This window comes from Perca flavescens, chromosome 5 (assembly GCF_004354835.1).
Source record: "Perca flavescens isolate YP-PL-M2 chromosome 5, PFLA_1.0, whole genome shotgun sequence".
In the NCBI taxonomy this organism is placed as follows: Eukaryota; Metazoa; Chordata; class Actinopteri; order Perciformes; family Percidae; genus Perca; species Perca flavescens.
In genome coordinates, this window is record NC_041335.1 from 32,008,322 (window position 1) to 32,024,935 (window position 16,614).

At 42.4% G+C, this 16,614-nt stretch overlaps 1 protein-coding gene across 2 annotated transcripts in view; it reads right to left on the minus strand.

Annotated features, from left to right (window-relative positions):
* Nucleotides 1-313: 313 nt before the first annotated feature.
* Nucleotides 314-16,614, minus strand: part of fras1 (Fraser extracellular matrix complex subunit 1) — a 259,913-nt gene continuing 243,612 nt past the window's right edge. The window contains exons 60-73 of one of the 2 annotated variants that reach the window (XM_028577114.1): nucleotides 16,173-16,373; nucleotides 15,852-16,039; nucleotides 15,096-15,371; nucleotides 14,620-14,852; nucleotides 14,361-14,521; nucleotides 13,216-13,430; nucleotides 12,109-12,259; nucleotides 11,306-11,413; nucleotides 10,972-11,131; nucleotides 10,427-10,543; nucleotides 9,796-9,962; nucleotides 9,089-9,294; nucleotides 7,581-7,727; nucleotides 314-2,389 (exon numbers count right to left, since the gene is read on the minus strand). In XM_028577114.1, coding sequence (XP_028432915.1) covers nucleotides 1,808-2,389; nucleotides 7,581-7,727; nucleotides 9,089-9,294; nucleotides 9,796-9,962; nucleotides 10,427-10,543; nucleotides 10,972-11,131; nucleotides 11,306-11,413; nucleotides 12,109-12,259; nucleotides 13,216-13,430; nucleotides 14,361-14,521; nucleotides 14,620-14,852; nucleotides 15,096-15,371; nucleotides 15,852-16,039; nucleotides 16,173-16,373 — 2,912 coding nt within the window. In that variant the 3' untranslated portion in view covers nucleotides 314-1,807. The remainder of the gene's footprint in view (nucleotides 2,390-7,580; nucleotides 7,728-9,088; nucleotides 9,295-9,795; nucleotides 9,963-10,426; nucleotides 10,544-10,971; nucleotides 11,132-11,305; nucleotides 11,414-12,108; nucleotides 12,260-13,215; nucleotides 13,431-14,360; nucleotides 14,522-14,619; nucleotides 14,853-15,095; nucleotides 15,372-15,851; nucleotides 16,040-16,172; nucleotides 16,374-16,614) is intronic. The other variant, XM_028577115.1, reaches the window with a different exon arrangement.

The following is a 16,614-nucleotide window of genomic DNA, read 5'->3' on the forward strand; positions in this document are numbered from 1 at the left end:
AAAAACATAAATGTAAAGGCAGAACTCTAGAACAGTAACATTATGTAAACAAACCGGCAAGGGTTAAATTCTGAAAATGAATGAATATCTGAAAGTGAGGATGAGGACTGATGTTGGTTAAAAGATACACAACCCATTTTGTTGAGTGGCATCAGCAAATGCACAAATGCTCACATTTGACATTTACGTGTACACAAATCAGTCTATTTTCATCTTCACAGGTGTCAGATTTCATTTTTCATTTGTACTTTTTCTCCAAAAATGAAGTGATTGAATCTAAAATCCTGAATAAACATTTAATACAGGACGATCGTGGGTTTCAAATTACTTTTTTATTACTAAAAAAGGCACCAAATACAGGCATCACGTAGATAGTATCATAGTTATTTTCCACAAAATGATAGCACCAAAAATATATTGTTATTTCCCATAATGTCCTGTTCCCGTGTTGTTTTGATAGGCACACAGTTGAAAGAAGACAGGAGGTGGGATCAGAGAGACGAATGGAGACAAAGACATGTCAACATCTCACATGTGAAAACATTTTTTCTTTTTTTTTTTCAGTGCTCTCCAACCAGTGTCATACACTTAAAAACATAAACTTTAACATCATGGGTATATCAGTAGCGCAGCGTAACATAATCATAATCATCATAAGAGGGTAACATATTAATACATAAATGAGAAAAAAAAAAAGGGATTTTATGTCTTGGGCGGAACGAAGGCAGATAGACATACATCTCTTATAAAATACATCTTTTTAAAAAGTGATTATTTTCATTAGGACAGTAGTAAGGCGAAAGCACTCAGTCATGTGGACGGGATCAAACCTTTTATCAACCGGCGGTGTCTGATTTATTACAATCGCATGGAACTCTCCACTTTCTTTGTCATTCTTGGAAAAAGAAAAAACACTTTGGATGATTCGCTTTGAAATTCATGAGGAAAAATACTGCATGGCACTTAATATTGGCAGCTATCAGAGTACAGCACGGACAAAAAAATATATATAAGAATTTCTGTTAAAACAAGAATTATGTTTGTTCAACGTGACAGTACAAACGTCTCTAAGTAAGGCTTGAAACACGCGTTTAAAAGCAAACAAACCTTCCTGCTCATGAGGGAAGGATTAACAAAAAAGTAATGGCATAATTGCACTTGAAAAGGTATCATTCATTTTTGTTATTATTTACACTCTGCACTCATTCGGCTTGGGGGCGATAGCAGCACACTCTATGTGCTTAATACTTTCACATAGGTCAGAAGCAGCCGCAACCGATGTAGAAGTCCCTTTGTTCCGTTTTTGTTTTAAGAGCTAATATATCTGCAGAAACAGTGCATGATCAACACAGAAAAGGAGGACTTCCACTCTGGCTACCGCTCCACAGTAGTGACATTTAGAAGCAGTGAAATGACTCAATACAGCAGAGAAGTGTTTCTGTCGAAAAAACAATCGCCAGTGTCTGAGCTACCAGTCACCATTTTGGTGCTAAAAAAATAGGATGTAAATGTCAAGTAAAACAGTGATGAGATTAACAACATCATATACAGTAGTATAGGATGATCGGGTGCAGATGTTTTGGCTGTTTCACGCAGCTGAGAGTGGTTTGTGGATTCCTGAGGTAGCCCAGTTGCAAAATGAGTCAAATGCTGCATACCTGTCTGCACGTCAAACTCGTCCCTTTTTCAAAGTGGTATAAAAATACATTAACAAACATCTTCGTTCCTTAAGTACAAACTTTCTTTTAGAAAATACCTTATTCATATTTTACTTCCTCCTCGTCCTCTCCTCTTCCTCGTCAGTGTTTCAGACCTCGGTGCCGTCGTTGAGGTTGTTGTGGAGCTTGACTTCCAGGTTGACCTGTTTTACCTTGGCTTTGCCGCTGGCGTCCTGGTTGCGGTTCAGGATGTTGATGTTTCTCACCGTGCAGTGTTTGGTGCTGAAGTTCTTCTCCACACACTTGTCCATGCACACCTCCACCTTGGTGTTGAGCGGATACTCCTCGTACACTTTCTGGGCCTTCTTGCTCTTCTTCGTGGCCGAGCGGCGGCAGCGGCGGTACAGGAAGCAGGCGGCCAGCAGGACCAGGACCAGAAGGGTGACGGCGGCCACGCCCCCGCCCACCGAGCTGCCCACGTGGGCGTTGAAGCTGGCCGAGGGCCCGGCCTCCAGGCGGAGCGACTTCATGTTGGTGCCGTTCTTCACCTGGTCGCCCTCGTTGTCGTAGATCAGCGACTCGTCCAGCGTCAGGCGCCCGCTGCGATCCACCAGGTCACGTTTCGGACGACTCAGCTGATATGTCAGCGAGCGCTGAATCCTGGGGCTGGCGCGGGACTCCGGGCTGATTACATAAATGACCTGCAGGTACCACTGGTGCCCCGCCTCTACCTGTCAATCAACGGAGAGAGAGAAGGAAGGCGTTAGCTATTGAAGCAGCCAGCCTTTATTTCAGATTCTGATTCATTAAATTGGATCCCAACTAATGGATTCCCATTCATTTTCTCTAAAGGCCATGCAGAAAATGACAATATATCCTGTTATTCTACATTTAAATTAATTAAATTTAAATTAATTAAATGTAAACATTACATTCTTAATATGTTACCCCATTTAACTGAGAAAATCCCTTTTCCTTAAAGGTCCAATATGTAGAAATTTCTCCCATCTAGCGTTGAGATCATATATCACAATCAACTCTCTCGAACCACGCAGTTCAAAGTAGGTATTACAGCTACGGTAGCCTTCACGCTTCAAAAAGACAATCTCTTGCTCTTTTTAATATCCTTTTTCTTTTTCTGGGCGAAGAAGAAGACTCCTGTTCCTGAAATTTGGATTTTGAATATGTGTGGTCCTCCATGTTTCCTTCTTCAAACTTGCCGGGGCCGGGAAGCTACGATACCCATTAGCAGCATTAGCAGCACCTGTGAGTTTATCATGTGACAGCGAAAACGCGAAAGGCAGAGCAGTATGTCCTGGATGTCCCTTACAGGCTAATGTATTTCAAGATGGCGCATGAATATGGAGCGTCTACCCCAGTTCATGCGAATGCAAATATAAAATTTCAAGCCAAAAGGAATACTTGGAATTGATGGTGGTGGTAAATATTCATGAACAAGTTTGTGAACGGGCAACACAGATTTTGATAATGAACAACTAAACACGTTACACACTGGACCTTTAAAGTAATAATCCTGAATATTTTCATTTAAATAAATGTGTGTTAAATCACTGTCGCTAAATGGGGTAACACAGTGGTGATTGAGGTTTTGGCCCACTGATGAAAGCCCTTGCATCTGCTGTATTACTAACTGGGTGTCTGGGAAGTGAGATCTAAAAACTCATTGATGCAATTACTGCTTATTGCCATAGGTGCCACCAAAGAGAACGAAACGGAGATCTTTGAGATTGTTACTTCAAAAAGGTAACCTTGAACCTGCATGAACAGATTTTTGGCCACTTGGGGGCAGAGGACACAAGTTGTAAATCCAACATCATCATTTAATCATGTGGTGAACTTGTTAGCAAACAGTAACTTATTTACACATCCAGCAGGAGTCATGTCAGATGAACGTAACTCTAATATTCTCTAACTCAGTCTCTCTCTTATAGCTCTGTTTTTGGTCTCCACCAACTCCTAAAAGGGAAATATCTGTCTCTTTAGCTGATAAATGCTCCACTATGTTCACTACATTGGGCAGTACAGTGGAGTTTAGAGCTTTTCTCTGAAAATAGTGGCCTGCTGCAGCTGGAAATGGCCCTGATAAGAGCAGTGACTGAATCAAAAAGAAAAGTAGTGAACCGGAAAATCTAAATGGTAACATGGTAACAGTGATGTCTCTGATTGGTAGAACTTCACTTAAGCTTGTGGGGAATAAGTGATAGAAATGAACTGAACAGAGGAACGTAACATTTCTACTCAATGAAACTGAAATCAGGTATGTATCAGTCTGTGAAATTAAATTCACAGAGCTTGAAGATGGCGCCGGGTGTCATGGCACGCCATCTCTCTGTCCCTGTGTCTTTTCTCTCTCAGTTGTTTATTGTGTTTATAGTGGCGTCTTTGCTTGTTGTAAATACCCAATCGCTGTTGGTGTACGAGCGCCAGGCACTTTATGACATATGTAACTTTGTTCGGAGGATTCCTCATGAGTATGGTCAACAACAGAAATCGAGGCTTCCTCCGTTTCTGGCTTCAGTACCGGAGGAACTGTTTCGCCCGTAAGCCAGTTTTCCTACCCGAAAAAGGACCCGCAGGAGACACGGGCGTGCCGCAGCGGTACACTTTCGGGCATACATGTGAAGATTAAAACCGTAGAGAGGATGACGAACAGGGATCATGCTGTGTATGTCAGATGTAAATTGGATTTTGCGTGCCGACAGCGGTGGATTCTTCCTGTTTACCCGGTGTCTCCTGAGCTCGATCAGCTGTTGCAGCCCTGCTGGTCACAAAGGATGCGTGGAAGGGAGGTGCTTGTCTGGATAACTTGCGTTACCTGGATTGTAAAACTTCATCGGGTGTTGAGGTAGGGAAAGTCCAAATGGCTCTCCTTAACGCTCGGTCACTGTCCAATAAGGCGTTTATCCTCCGAGACTTTTATGACTCCCATGAATTGGATGTAATGTTTTTAACAGAGGCGTGGTTGCATGTCGGTGAATTAGCGCCCCTGGTGGAACTCTGTCCTCCTGATTCCAGTTTCTTCAGTTCTCCTCGACTGACAGGCAGAGGAGGTGGGGTGGCCTCACTTTTTAAGGACCGTTTTAAATGCAAACAGTTGCTAAACCTCCCTGTCTTCACTAGTTTTGAACTGCAGCTTTTCACCTTGAATAATCCCTCTCTTGTTTTGGTTGCTGTTATCTATCGTCCACCCAAATATCATGATAAATTTATTTCTGAATTTGCAGACTTTTTATCCAGCTTTTTTCTGCAATATGAAAGGATTTTGATTGTTGGTGATTTTAACATTCACATTTGTTGTATTGACAAGCCTCTGGTTAAAGACTTTTTAAATATTATTGAGTCTTTTAATCTCACACAATTTGTGACTGGATCAACACATCAGCACGTACATACACTTGATCTAGTGTTAGGTTATGGGTTGTCTGTATCTGTAAATGAAATTTCTGTGTTACCTGTTTTAGATCACTCAATAATTTCATTTGAAATTTTAATTCAAATTCACTCATCCTTGGGAAAGAAACAAGGACAATAAGGTCATCTCGTCATATCAGCACAAGAGCTTTACATGATCTAGCTATGGGTTTGCCGGATGTGGTCGATCCAGTATTTAATCAGGCTCTTTCAGTTGACCTCCTTACATCTAATTTTAACAGTGTTCTTGGGGCCTTCTTGACTCTGTGGCTCCAGTAAAGACCCGGAGGTGTCTTATAAAGAACCATACCCCTTGGTTAAATGATGATTTACAAATGCTTAGAAAGAGCTGCAGAAAAATTGAGCGTCAGTGGCGTCACTCAAGGCTTGAAGTGTTTTATCATGCATGGAAAGACAGTCTGACCAACTACCAATCTAGGATGTCAGCTGCAAAAGCAGCCTACTATTCTAATTTGATTTTAAATAATAGGCATAATCCCAGACTGTTATTTGACACTGTTTCTCGACTCTCACAGCGTGTTCATGCAGTTAGTGGTACTGACCTATCTGCACATGATTTCTTATTGTATTTTAATGAAAGGGTAGAGGACATTAGAGCCAAAATACCCCAGTCTTACAGTGACAATGCAGAGTGTGTTTTTGATTTGTCTATCTGCACAGGACAAGGCTTTTCTCAATTTGAACCAATTTCCTTGGCTTCTTTGAGTAAGGTTGTAACGGTAGCACGGTGTACAACCTGCTCACTTGACCCTCTGCCTTCTTGGGTTGTCAAAGAGCTATGGCCTACATTAGGACCTTATGTTTCAATGATCTTAAACTCTTCCCTCCTCACTGGAGTCTTTCCAGCTTGCTTCAAAACTGCTGTGGTTAAACCCCTACTAAAGAAGCCTAGTTTGGATGTAGACTCCATGACCAACTATAGACCTGTCTCAAATTTGGCTTTTCTGTCAAAAGTGTTTGAGAAAGTGGTCTCAAATCAGCTCTTAAATTATTTGTCACTAAATAAGCTATTTGAGCCATTTCAATCGGCTTTCCGGGTAAATCATTCCACAGAAACAGCACTTACAAAAGTGGTGAATGACTTGCTACTGTCTATAGATTCGGGGTCAACAAGCGTTTTCTTGCTGTTAGATCTTAGCGCTGCTTTCGACACGGTTGACCACTGTATATTACTGGATAGACTTGAGAAATTCTTTGGTATCTCAGGACAAGTTCTAGAGTGGTTAAGATCCTACCTGTCAGAAAGATTTCAATGTGTTTTATATGACAACATATTTTCGGAGTCCTGTGCCGTTAACCACGGGGTTCCCCAAGGCTCTGTACTGGGTCCATTGCTTTTTTCACTTTACCTATCCCCATTGGGTCAGATTTTCCGTTCTTTTGGGATTGCTTTTCATTGTTATGCTGACGACATGCAGCTGTATATGCCACTAGATGTAGGAAGCGAGTCTAACACAGCTAAACTTGAGGCCTGTCTTGCAGCTGTTAAGAGGTGGTTATCAACAAATTTTTTGTTGCTTAATTCTGCCAAGACCGAAATGATGGTTATTGGACCAGCAAAACTAGGTCATCTTTATGATCACTTTACTTTGTCTCTCGATGATTGTGTAATCAATCGTAGACACCAAGTTAAGAATCTTGGTGTGCTCTTTGATCAGACACTTTCTTTTGGTTTACATATTAAGGAGGTGACCAGAGTTGCTTTTTTCCATCTCAGAAACATCTCAAAGATAAGATCAATACTGTCGTTTAAGGACGCTGAGGTCCTCATTCATGCCTTTGTGTCATCCAGGCTAGATTATTGTAATGTGCTTCTGTCGGGTCTGCCAAAGAAAAGTCTGCGGAGTCTGCAGTTGGTTCAGAATGCTGCGGCTCGTGTTCTGACTGGGGCCTCCAGATATGAACATATTACACCAGTGTTAGTTTCTCTCCATTGGCTCCCTGTTCATGCCAGAGCAGACTTTAAGGTGTTGCTGCTAATTTATAAAATATTAAATGGCAGCGCACCGTTGTATCTCAATGACCTAGTGAAACCCTATGTGCCTGCTCGAGCCCTGCGTTCTCAGGGGGACGGGTCTTCTGAGTGTCCCAAGGGTTAAAAAGAAGACAATTGGGGAACGGGCCTTTTCCTTCCGCGCACCAACATTGTGGAACAGCTTACCTCTGAACATCAGGCAGGCTTGTTCTGTTGAGGTTTTTAAAGCAAAGCTAAAGACCCATCTGTTTACTGTTGTGTATGAGACCTAATTTTTAATCTAATGTTTTTCTGAGAGTGTGTGTTATATTTTAGTCATTGGAACTGTTTTTAAACTGCATTTTCTATGTTCTGTACAGCACTTTGACTTGAAAGCGCTTTATAAATAAATGTATTATTAAATATTTAAAGCTACGTCCATCAAATCGCTCAAATGCTGAAGAGGACGGAATATGTCAACACAACGCTGTTGTAGTACAGCAGGCTCCACACACCTTGTAGAGAGCATCGACCTTCATTGTAAAGCCGTCGACGCCCGGCATGGCTGCCACTGTCTGCAGCTCTGGGATGTCTGAGGCAAAGTGAGCCTCGAAGGGAACGTCGTGGAAAAAATGATCACATACGTCTGGCTGTTTACGGTCCTGTAGAGGAAACATGAAGAGGGAAAACATTTAGAGCACTTTAAATTAAACTTGGCTTCCTTATTCTTGTTTCCATCTGCTGGACGTTACAAATCATTTTGAAATTCAAACAACGGCTCTACATAGTGACATTCAAGAAATAATTGTCTGCAGCATAGTATAGTGTAGATGCAGGGCAAAGGCATTAAAGCAGCATTTCTGCTGCACATAATGATGGTTTGTTAACAACGACAACCAGCATCAGAAAGATCATTTACATGGTGAAGACCGTCAGTAGTGTAAATAACCGACAGGCTTTGAATGCTTTCGAAATGAGAATGTTTAAAGAGGTGGGACTGGTCAGACTGGTGTGAGAGGTAAAAAGGCGGGATGTTAGCCTACAGGAAGAATAAGGTTATCATAAGTCATCTAAAGCAAATAAATCCAAAGAAAATCTAAAGTGCTCTTTCTCTTTGGTTAAAGAGCTAGACTGACAAAAAAGGGTAAATTAAGTTAATGTTATCTAACCATAAACAATAATTTACAGCACTTTTCTTAACAGGTACACTCTAAAGTTACTGCTTCTTTTTTTTTTTTTTTATGTAAATTTAAAGTTCAGTGTCCATTTTATGAAAATGTTATGGTTGCATCTTTGCTCCCTAAGCCTGCTTTTTCTCCCAGCAACAATTTGCCTAAAGGACAGGGAGCGCCATGGATTCTCCAACCATGGACAGAGGCCTTTACCTCAACTAAAAAAAAAAAAAAAAAAAAAAAATGAGGCTTTTATATTAGACAGACATTTGTTTCTTATTTCCCTGTTTCAAAGTATATAGAAGTATATTTGATCATATTTGTGTAGGACATCTAATTTAGAATTTTCTCCCATTTATCATATTATTTTAATGTTTATGCTGTTTCCTTGTCAACATCTATTGTATCAGTTTCACATTAAAATGCCTACAGTAGTTCAATCCTTTCCCTTGAAGTCTTTTATTATGAAACAACAGCAGGAAGTACCAATTTTCAGTAACAGCTGGTAAACACGTAAAAAGGACGGGATAGTGGAACTGACCAGATTTAATTAATCAGTGATTGAAGCAGTGATTCTGTTAAGATTAACATGGCAACCATTATAATCAAAGTAATTTAGTTATATCCTCCTTTTTTTCCCCAGCATTTTATTGTTCATAAAAACCTCCGGCTGTTATGTAAAATATTTTCTTTATCAGAACAACAGAGTTGTTCATTCGGAATCCTCAATATGTATGTATTTATTATTTAATAATGATCTTGGTAATGATATTTACCCTCAGGTTGGCAGATGCATTATGAATAAACATTCACCACAGACCAGAGTAAACAGAACACAACATTATTTGTACCAGCAGCAGGAAGCGATGTTTGAGGTGCTTGTTGGGCTGGATGCAGCCGTACTGCGGCCCCTCGTTGTACAGCGTGCCTGTGGGGTCAAAGAAGGGAACGTATCCGTCCCTGCCGGTGCAGAGGTAAACCTTCTCCAGCTGCAGTTTGTAGGCTGCGTTCAGGTTCTGCTCAGGGTTCCACAACACCCTGCCATACAGAGTCTGACCTGCAGGGGCAGCAGAGGGACAGGTTGTCTTCTGTTTGTACGTTTGCATAAAAACTCAAACCCTCTTGTTCTGCGACTTGAATGAAGTTAAGATTTACAACAGTATCTTGTTACAGAACTTCTTAGTAACTCATAACATAATATTTATTTATATAAATAAATGCAGATCCCAGCCCAACGAAGCAACACCCAAAGGCCTCACAAACGTAAATAAGATAGAGGATTAAATATACACAAAACACATTCATTTCTTATAATGCATATCATTTGTCTGTATATGATTGGAAAAATATGATTCATGTCCAGAATATTTGATGGATCTTTTGTCAAATGAATCACCACCTCTATTATTTATATTTATTAGGTAAAAGTTTGGAGTAGGAAAAACTGAAATAACAGGACAGTGTATTGTGAAAATGATAAGAAAGGTCAGTGGGGAATTTCCTCATAATCTTTAGTCAACTTTTCTAAAAGGCTGCTTTAAGAAGGTTAGTTGTGTACCCATTGAGAATGCTCCTTTGTAGTCCATCTCAGCCATAGAGACGTCAGCGGTGGCGGGGTCCATCATGAACACCTTATCGTTGTTACACAGCTGGAACTCCGTGTTGAGGGAGTAAACCACCGGAACAGGCCGGTTGGTCTGCTGGAAGGCGATCGGCACCAGAAACCTGTTGGCGAGAACAACAAGACGGTGCAGTTTTGTTGTCCTGTTCCCACAATCAAAGTCATCCTTTTTTCTTTGATGGAATCGGATTGATTGGTATATGATTGAGTTTTTTTTCATTTTTCTTTTAAAGATTATTTTTTGGGCATTTTTAGGCCTTTATCGACAGGACAGCTGAACAAATGAAAGGGGGGAGAGAGGGGGGAATGACAGCAAAGGGCCGCATGTCGGAGTCGAACCCGGGCCCGCTGCGTCGAGGAGTAAACCTCTATATATGGGCGCCCGCACTACCAACTGAGCTATCCGGGCGCCCCTTTTTTCTTTTTAAAGGTATGTTGATTGTTCCAGATAAATAAATAAAAACGAAACGGGACTAAACAATGCATCACCACCACCAGGCTCTTTAAAATGTATCATTATCAAACTCAAAACTGTTTGGACTCAAGTTGGACTTCAGCAGGGACGTACTTCTCTGGAGCGTGAGCCGTGCAGGACAGAGGTTTGTCACCGGGGTCGATCCAGGGCTGAGTGGGCTGGACGGTGCAGGGGACCAAGAAGACGGTGTACTCTCCAGAATAGTCCTTCCTGTTGAAGGATTCCCAGTAAGACAACACAAAAGGATTATAACCAAGGCACAGTGAGGTACACTGAAGAATTGAAGGGTTGATCTCGAGAGCAGATAAAAACCTTCAGAGGTTAATCATATCACTCGAGGATTTTCAAGGAGCATTCTGAAGCTCCCTGCAGCAATCATAACATCAGCCTCCAACTAACATCTTCTCATGTAATTTAAAATGTGTATGGCTACTGCAACCATTCGCTGGATGACATTGCATTTTGAAAATCTTTTACTCGATTCAACCAATTGTAACAATCTGCAAGTTTTTCTAAACCTTGAAGCAGCTTAGCAGGAAAAACTCCAATATTCCCCTCCAGCTGAACTAGTCAGTAGGATTATATCAGTATGTCTCCTGTCGCTCCCTCTGATTATGACTGTGGATGAACTGAATGACCTGCTGTAGGAGCTGGTGGCCCTCCACAGCTGGTACGGTGAGTCAAAGGTCTGAGCGCTCCACAGCAGCTGAATGTCGAACTCGATGCCTCCGAGGTGGTCGGGAGCCATCAGGTGGGACTTGTGGCCCGGCAGAGTGTGGTGTTCAGGGACAAACTGACCTGGAGGAAAGGAAACCAGGAAGAAAAGTGAGATGGAGAAGTGCGCTTCTTTGCTCTGAAGTGGACTGGCTGAGAACATCCTTTGCTTCACACGAAAAGACTCTGCTGTCTCTCTTCATCCCTTAGGCCACCAAGTCAACAAAGTATACGTGTGGTATAATAAGAGGCACTGACCTCTAAATTTGGCGTGGGTTTTGAATTCAATCACCAGCCGGCCGTCTTCTCTGATGTAGATCCTGATGATCTGCAGTCTGGCTGAGAGGACGCTGTCAGTCTGGATACCTGCACTCAGAAAACACCACCCGAGGAAGTCAGAAGTCAGATCAAGAATAAAGCAAAAGTGTGACGCTGATCAGGTAAATAAAACAACCCAGGGACCACAGATGCAAATTAGCTATATAGCTAACTCTGGCTCAATGTTTGTTGTGCATGGTGCCTGTTAAATAAGCTAAACTAAACTAAACACAATAGGATCCTGATCATCAGATCATCATCAGATGTTTTGCAAACATGGACCAAATGCACATCTAAATTAACATTAAATGAAAGTATAAAAACATGTTAACTGTTGTCATCTTGTATCTCCTCACCTGTCTCATATCCAATATAACTACAGGGGTCCCTACTCAAAATGAGCAAAACCACAATATACATAAACAACTACGCAGATACATGTCTAGTCACAATGTCAAGTATAAATGTAGAAATCCAACTTCATATTTATGTGTGCTGAACCTCTTCTGCTGTTTTCACGTTAACTACCTATACAAATTAAGATATGTTGTCTTAAGTAGCTTTCAAAATCTGTAATAAATGTTTCATATTCACTCTAGAGACTTAGTTATGTAATACACAAATTTGGGTAAACTGAAAAAGGTGCATGTAGATCCAGAAGAAATGCATAAAGGGAGACTTGTAATAACTTTGCATTATGATTTGCTCATAAAGAGATAAACTCAGTTTATTTTGGTCCTGACCTGTCCTCCAGAGCACGGTGTCGTAGAAGAAGGAGAACTCCATCTCGGTGTGGTGCTCCAGAGAGGCCCAGCCTCTCGGTGCCGTCACGTAGATGTAGGACACGTAGAGAGGAACCTGCACCGTCAGGAAGGACTGAGCAGAGTCCCGAACCTGGAAGAACAAAAGTTTTTTTTGTTTTGAAAATTATTTTTTGGGCATTTTAGGCCTTTATTTGACAGGACAGATGAAGACATGAAAGGGGAGAGAGAGGGGGAATGACATGCAGCAAAGGGCCGAGGCCGGAGTCAAACCCTGCACCACTGCTTTGAGGACTACACCTCTCTATATGCGCTCTACCAACTGAGCTATCTGGGCGCACAGAAGCAGAAGAGTTAATGTTGGTTCTCTACCTGCAGACTGGCACCCATCAGGGGGTCACATTTGGGTGTGAGCAACTATTGTCAATGAGTATTTTCTACAGAATATCTTATTTAGATCTGACCTGCACTATCATCGATGGTCATTCGATATTCAAATTGTCTTCACCAAGGACATAATACACTTAGTTTATATATCAGCATAAGAAACTGAATTATGTATGAATAAAAACGGATACGTGATAAGAACTGATGAAACCTGCCAGTTCATTCTTGACCTTGTAAACACCAGTTGACAAAACTATCTCCATTTAAGGTCCATTTACAGTACTCGCTTGTTCTAGAGCTTTTTACAGCACTGTATGTTGCATGTTGTTTCCAAGGAAAAGAATCGACTGTCAAAGTCTGCTTAAAAGTTTTAAGCAAACATGGACATGAAGTCATAAAAGTGGTCAGAATAATGTAAAGTTTGAACATCTACAGTTCCATGACAACTAATCAAACTTCTGATGATGAAGATATGGTCAAAACCCCCCCAGAAAAAGTAGAGTAGTGGACCTTGAGTAGAGTTCAATTAACATTTTGGTGGTGATTTAGATATTCATCTTAAGACAAATATCAAAAGCTACTCAGTCGAGGTGTCTGCTACATAGTTTTGTATTTCTAATTGATAACTTTGACCAATTTAAAGCTCTGCGACTCGTATATGGTGGTAGCAGAAACAACTGGCCCTTGACTGTTCTCAGGTACCTGGAAATCGGCGGTGACGGAGCCCCCGCAGACGTCAATGAGCTCCGTCATGTCGTAGTAGGCATCAAAGGTCCAGATGCAGCTCTTGAGGTTGAGGTGCTTGTAGAGCTGGATGCTCTTGGCCTCCCGGACGTTGGGGTTGAACTGGTAGGGGCGGTCGTATCCTGGCCCCAGAGAGATGCTGTCATAGGACACGTCGTCCAGGAAACCCGTCTCTGTGGAAGAATGCCGTCAAAGTTTGTCTTAGCCGAAACAGATCCAAGAAATCTTTGCGCCACGGTCACTGAAAACGATAGTTTCTGATTTCACCAAAGACCTGGTAAAAGTTTAAGCACAACTCTTAAAGGAACACGCCAACTTATTGGGAATTTAGCTTATTCACCGTAACCCCCAGAGTAAGACAAGTCGATACATATCCTTCTCATCTCCGTGCGTACTGTAACGCTGTCTGACGGCTCCAGCATTAGCTTAGCCTAGCACAGATCCTGCAGGTGACTGGTTCCAACTAGCCTACTGCTCCGAATTGTGACAAAAGTGACAAAATAACGCCAACATGTTTCTATTTACATGTTGTGATTTTGTATAGTCTGGCGTGTAAAAAAACAACGTAACATGAGACACAGCCATCTTCTAACAGTAAACAAACCGGGAACTATATTCTCAGACAGGCTTGCTGCGAGCATATCACTCCGCCCAAGTACTATATTCTTCCGCCTTAGAATATAGTTCCCGGTTTGTTTACAATTAGAAGACGGCTGTGTCTCATGTTACGTTGTTTTTTGTACACGCTGTGACTCTATAAATCACAACATGTAAATAGGAACATGTTGGCGTTATTTTGTCACTTATTCGGAGCAGTAGGATTGCTGGAACCATTCACCTGCATGTTCTGTGCTGGCCTGATGCCGCTGGAGCCGTCAGACAGCCTTACAGCACACATGGAGATGAGAAGGGTATGTATCGACTTGTCTAACTCTGGGGGTTACGGTGAGTAAGCTAAATTCCCAATAAGTCGGCGTGTTCCTTTAATTCATTGCACATGGTATATTACATTGCATGTAACTACAGAAACAACATGTCTGCTGTTTCAGCTCTGATTTTAAAAGGATGGTCACAGGAGGTCCGTGTGTGTTTGAGTGACTGACCGGAGAGACCCTGCAGGTCTTTGAGGGTAACGAGGTTGGAGCAGACGTGCTGCTGCCTATAGATGGACTCTGACAGCAGGAAGTGAAGGTTGTGCAGCGGCATGGTGGACACCAGGGGGAGCATGCCGTCCTGATGGGGGATCTGCACTGAGATATGTATCCTGAACACACAGGGACACACAGAGAGACATTAACAAACAATACATAACGCTTTGCTCGAGACTTTCGTACAATTTAAAAAAGGCACTGGTTTGCTCACCGGTTGGGGTGCTCCTTGTGCTTGACGTCCAAGTATTTGAGCGTGGCGATGAAGGACTGAGCCTGGAAGCCCCTGGCGGTTCCCGTGGTAACAGGCGTGTGGCAGATGGAGCCATCTGTGCCGATGGTGGCGATGTTGCTCCTCAGCGGTGTTCCAAGGTGTCCCGCCTTATCCCTGGCCTGAGCGACGCAGCGAACGTGGAAGCGACGGCTGAAATAAATACTGTCCAGGACCTGAGAGAGACAGCAGAAAGGATGAGACACGAGAGACGGCACAAAAGCGACTATTCTGTTTTTTTTCTTCCAATTGGTTTTACCAGGAATTTTTTTTCATTTATAGAGCCATCTTACCCAGGGATTCTAGGTAGACATTTACTAATAGCTGGGAAGTTGCTGCCTTTATCATATTGTTGAAACTGGTCATGTTGTACTGATGACTTTACATTAAACTATTCCTTTTCAAAAATCCCAGCTCACCATATGGTTGACGCTGGTATATGGTGTGGTGTCTGTGACTGTCTCGAAGGGGGACCGGGCACCACTGGTGTCGGTGGGCGCCGCCACTTCCCAGGAGAAGTGAACTTGGGTCTGGTTGATGCCGGCCTCCTCGCAGCGCTCCTTCATCACAGAGTACTTGGGGTAGTGAGGGTCACAGGGGGTGACGCACACCAAAGGGTAACCTGGAGAAGGTGTCTTCTTGCTGCCCTCCTTGGTCACCTCCTGGACGTGATCATAGTCGGCGAGAGAGACCACCTGAGGAGGAAGCAGGAACAACAAATGAGTTGGGTAGAGACTGCATGACACTGCATGAAATGAGGTTCCTGCTAAGGTAGTAAAAGACATTTAGGGTAAAATCCCCCACCACATAATATGGCATGTGAACATAGATGTACTCATTGTAAGTGGTTCTGGTTAAATGAATAAGAAATGCCAAAGCCTGTGAACAAACTGTTGAAGGAAAATGTTGCCCATGTTTCCTGTTGGAGTAACTGAATATGTAGTAGAGGAGAGAAGGGCTTTTACAGAGAGTGGAGATGTTTCTGCTATGCAGCGTCAGTAGTGCTTTGTAGTGCCTAATACATTTTAAGCTCTCAGCACAAGCTTGTTGTACTAATTTGTCCCACTGCTCCTTATGTTCTGTGTTTGTATCAAAAAAGACCGACTTGAATAATTAGTTATGTCACTATGTCATTTAAAGCCCACTGAACAAGTGAAATGTTCAACATTTCTTACAATAGGTGTGGCAGGGAGGATGAGGCTGCCTGAAGCCTCCTGGTCCAGAATGGTCACTGTTGCCGTAGTGATCTCCCCAAGCACCGCCTCCACTGGGTCGTCAGGGCCAAGGACCAATGAGAAGGACTCGTGCCACTCCCTGTCTTCATTGGACAGAATCTCCACTTTGAATAGGATGTGATCTACCCCTACAAAGGGAAGCAATAAGGGATATTAATGCCATATTTAATTTCAGTTTGAAAAGTTTGAATTGAGGTTTAAAAAAAAAAAAAAAAAAAAAAAAAAAAATCTCTTCAATGTCTGTGAATTTTTAGCACTGACCAGGGGTGAATTTTAGCACTCGGCTATTGGGATTGTAGTCGACTCCAGACTGGGCCGATCCGTCTCGGGTGCTGCAGCGGATCTTGGAGGTCCGGTCGAGATCCCCGCCACGGATCACCTTGATGTTAAGCACCTCGATACCATCAGGACCAGGAGGCTCTCTGACCTGATAGGACACCTGCTCAAACTCAATGGTGGGAGCTGGAGGAACAGAAGAGGATGAAAGGTCAAAGAGCTGCCCTCTAATGGTTGTACGGTCCATAATGACTTGCACATTAAATACTCACACCCTTACGTTCCAATACCCATACTACATTACACTTTAGTATGTCAGAAAAAGATTTAGTATGTCCCCTCACATAGCATCTTAACATGCAGTACGCCAAAACTAGAATGCCCTACTACATCTGATCGGATTTTGCAGTATGCCAAGTCAGCATGC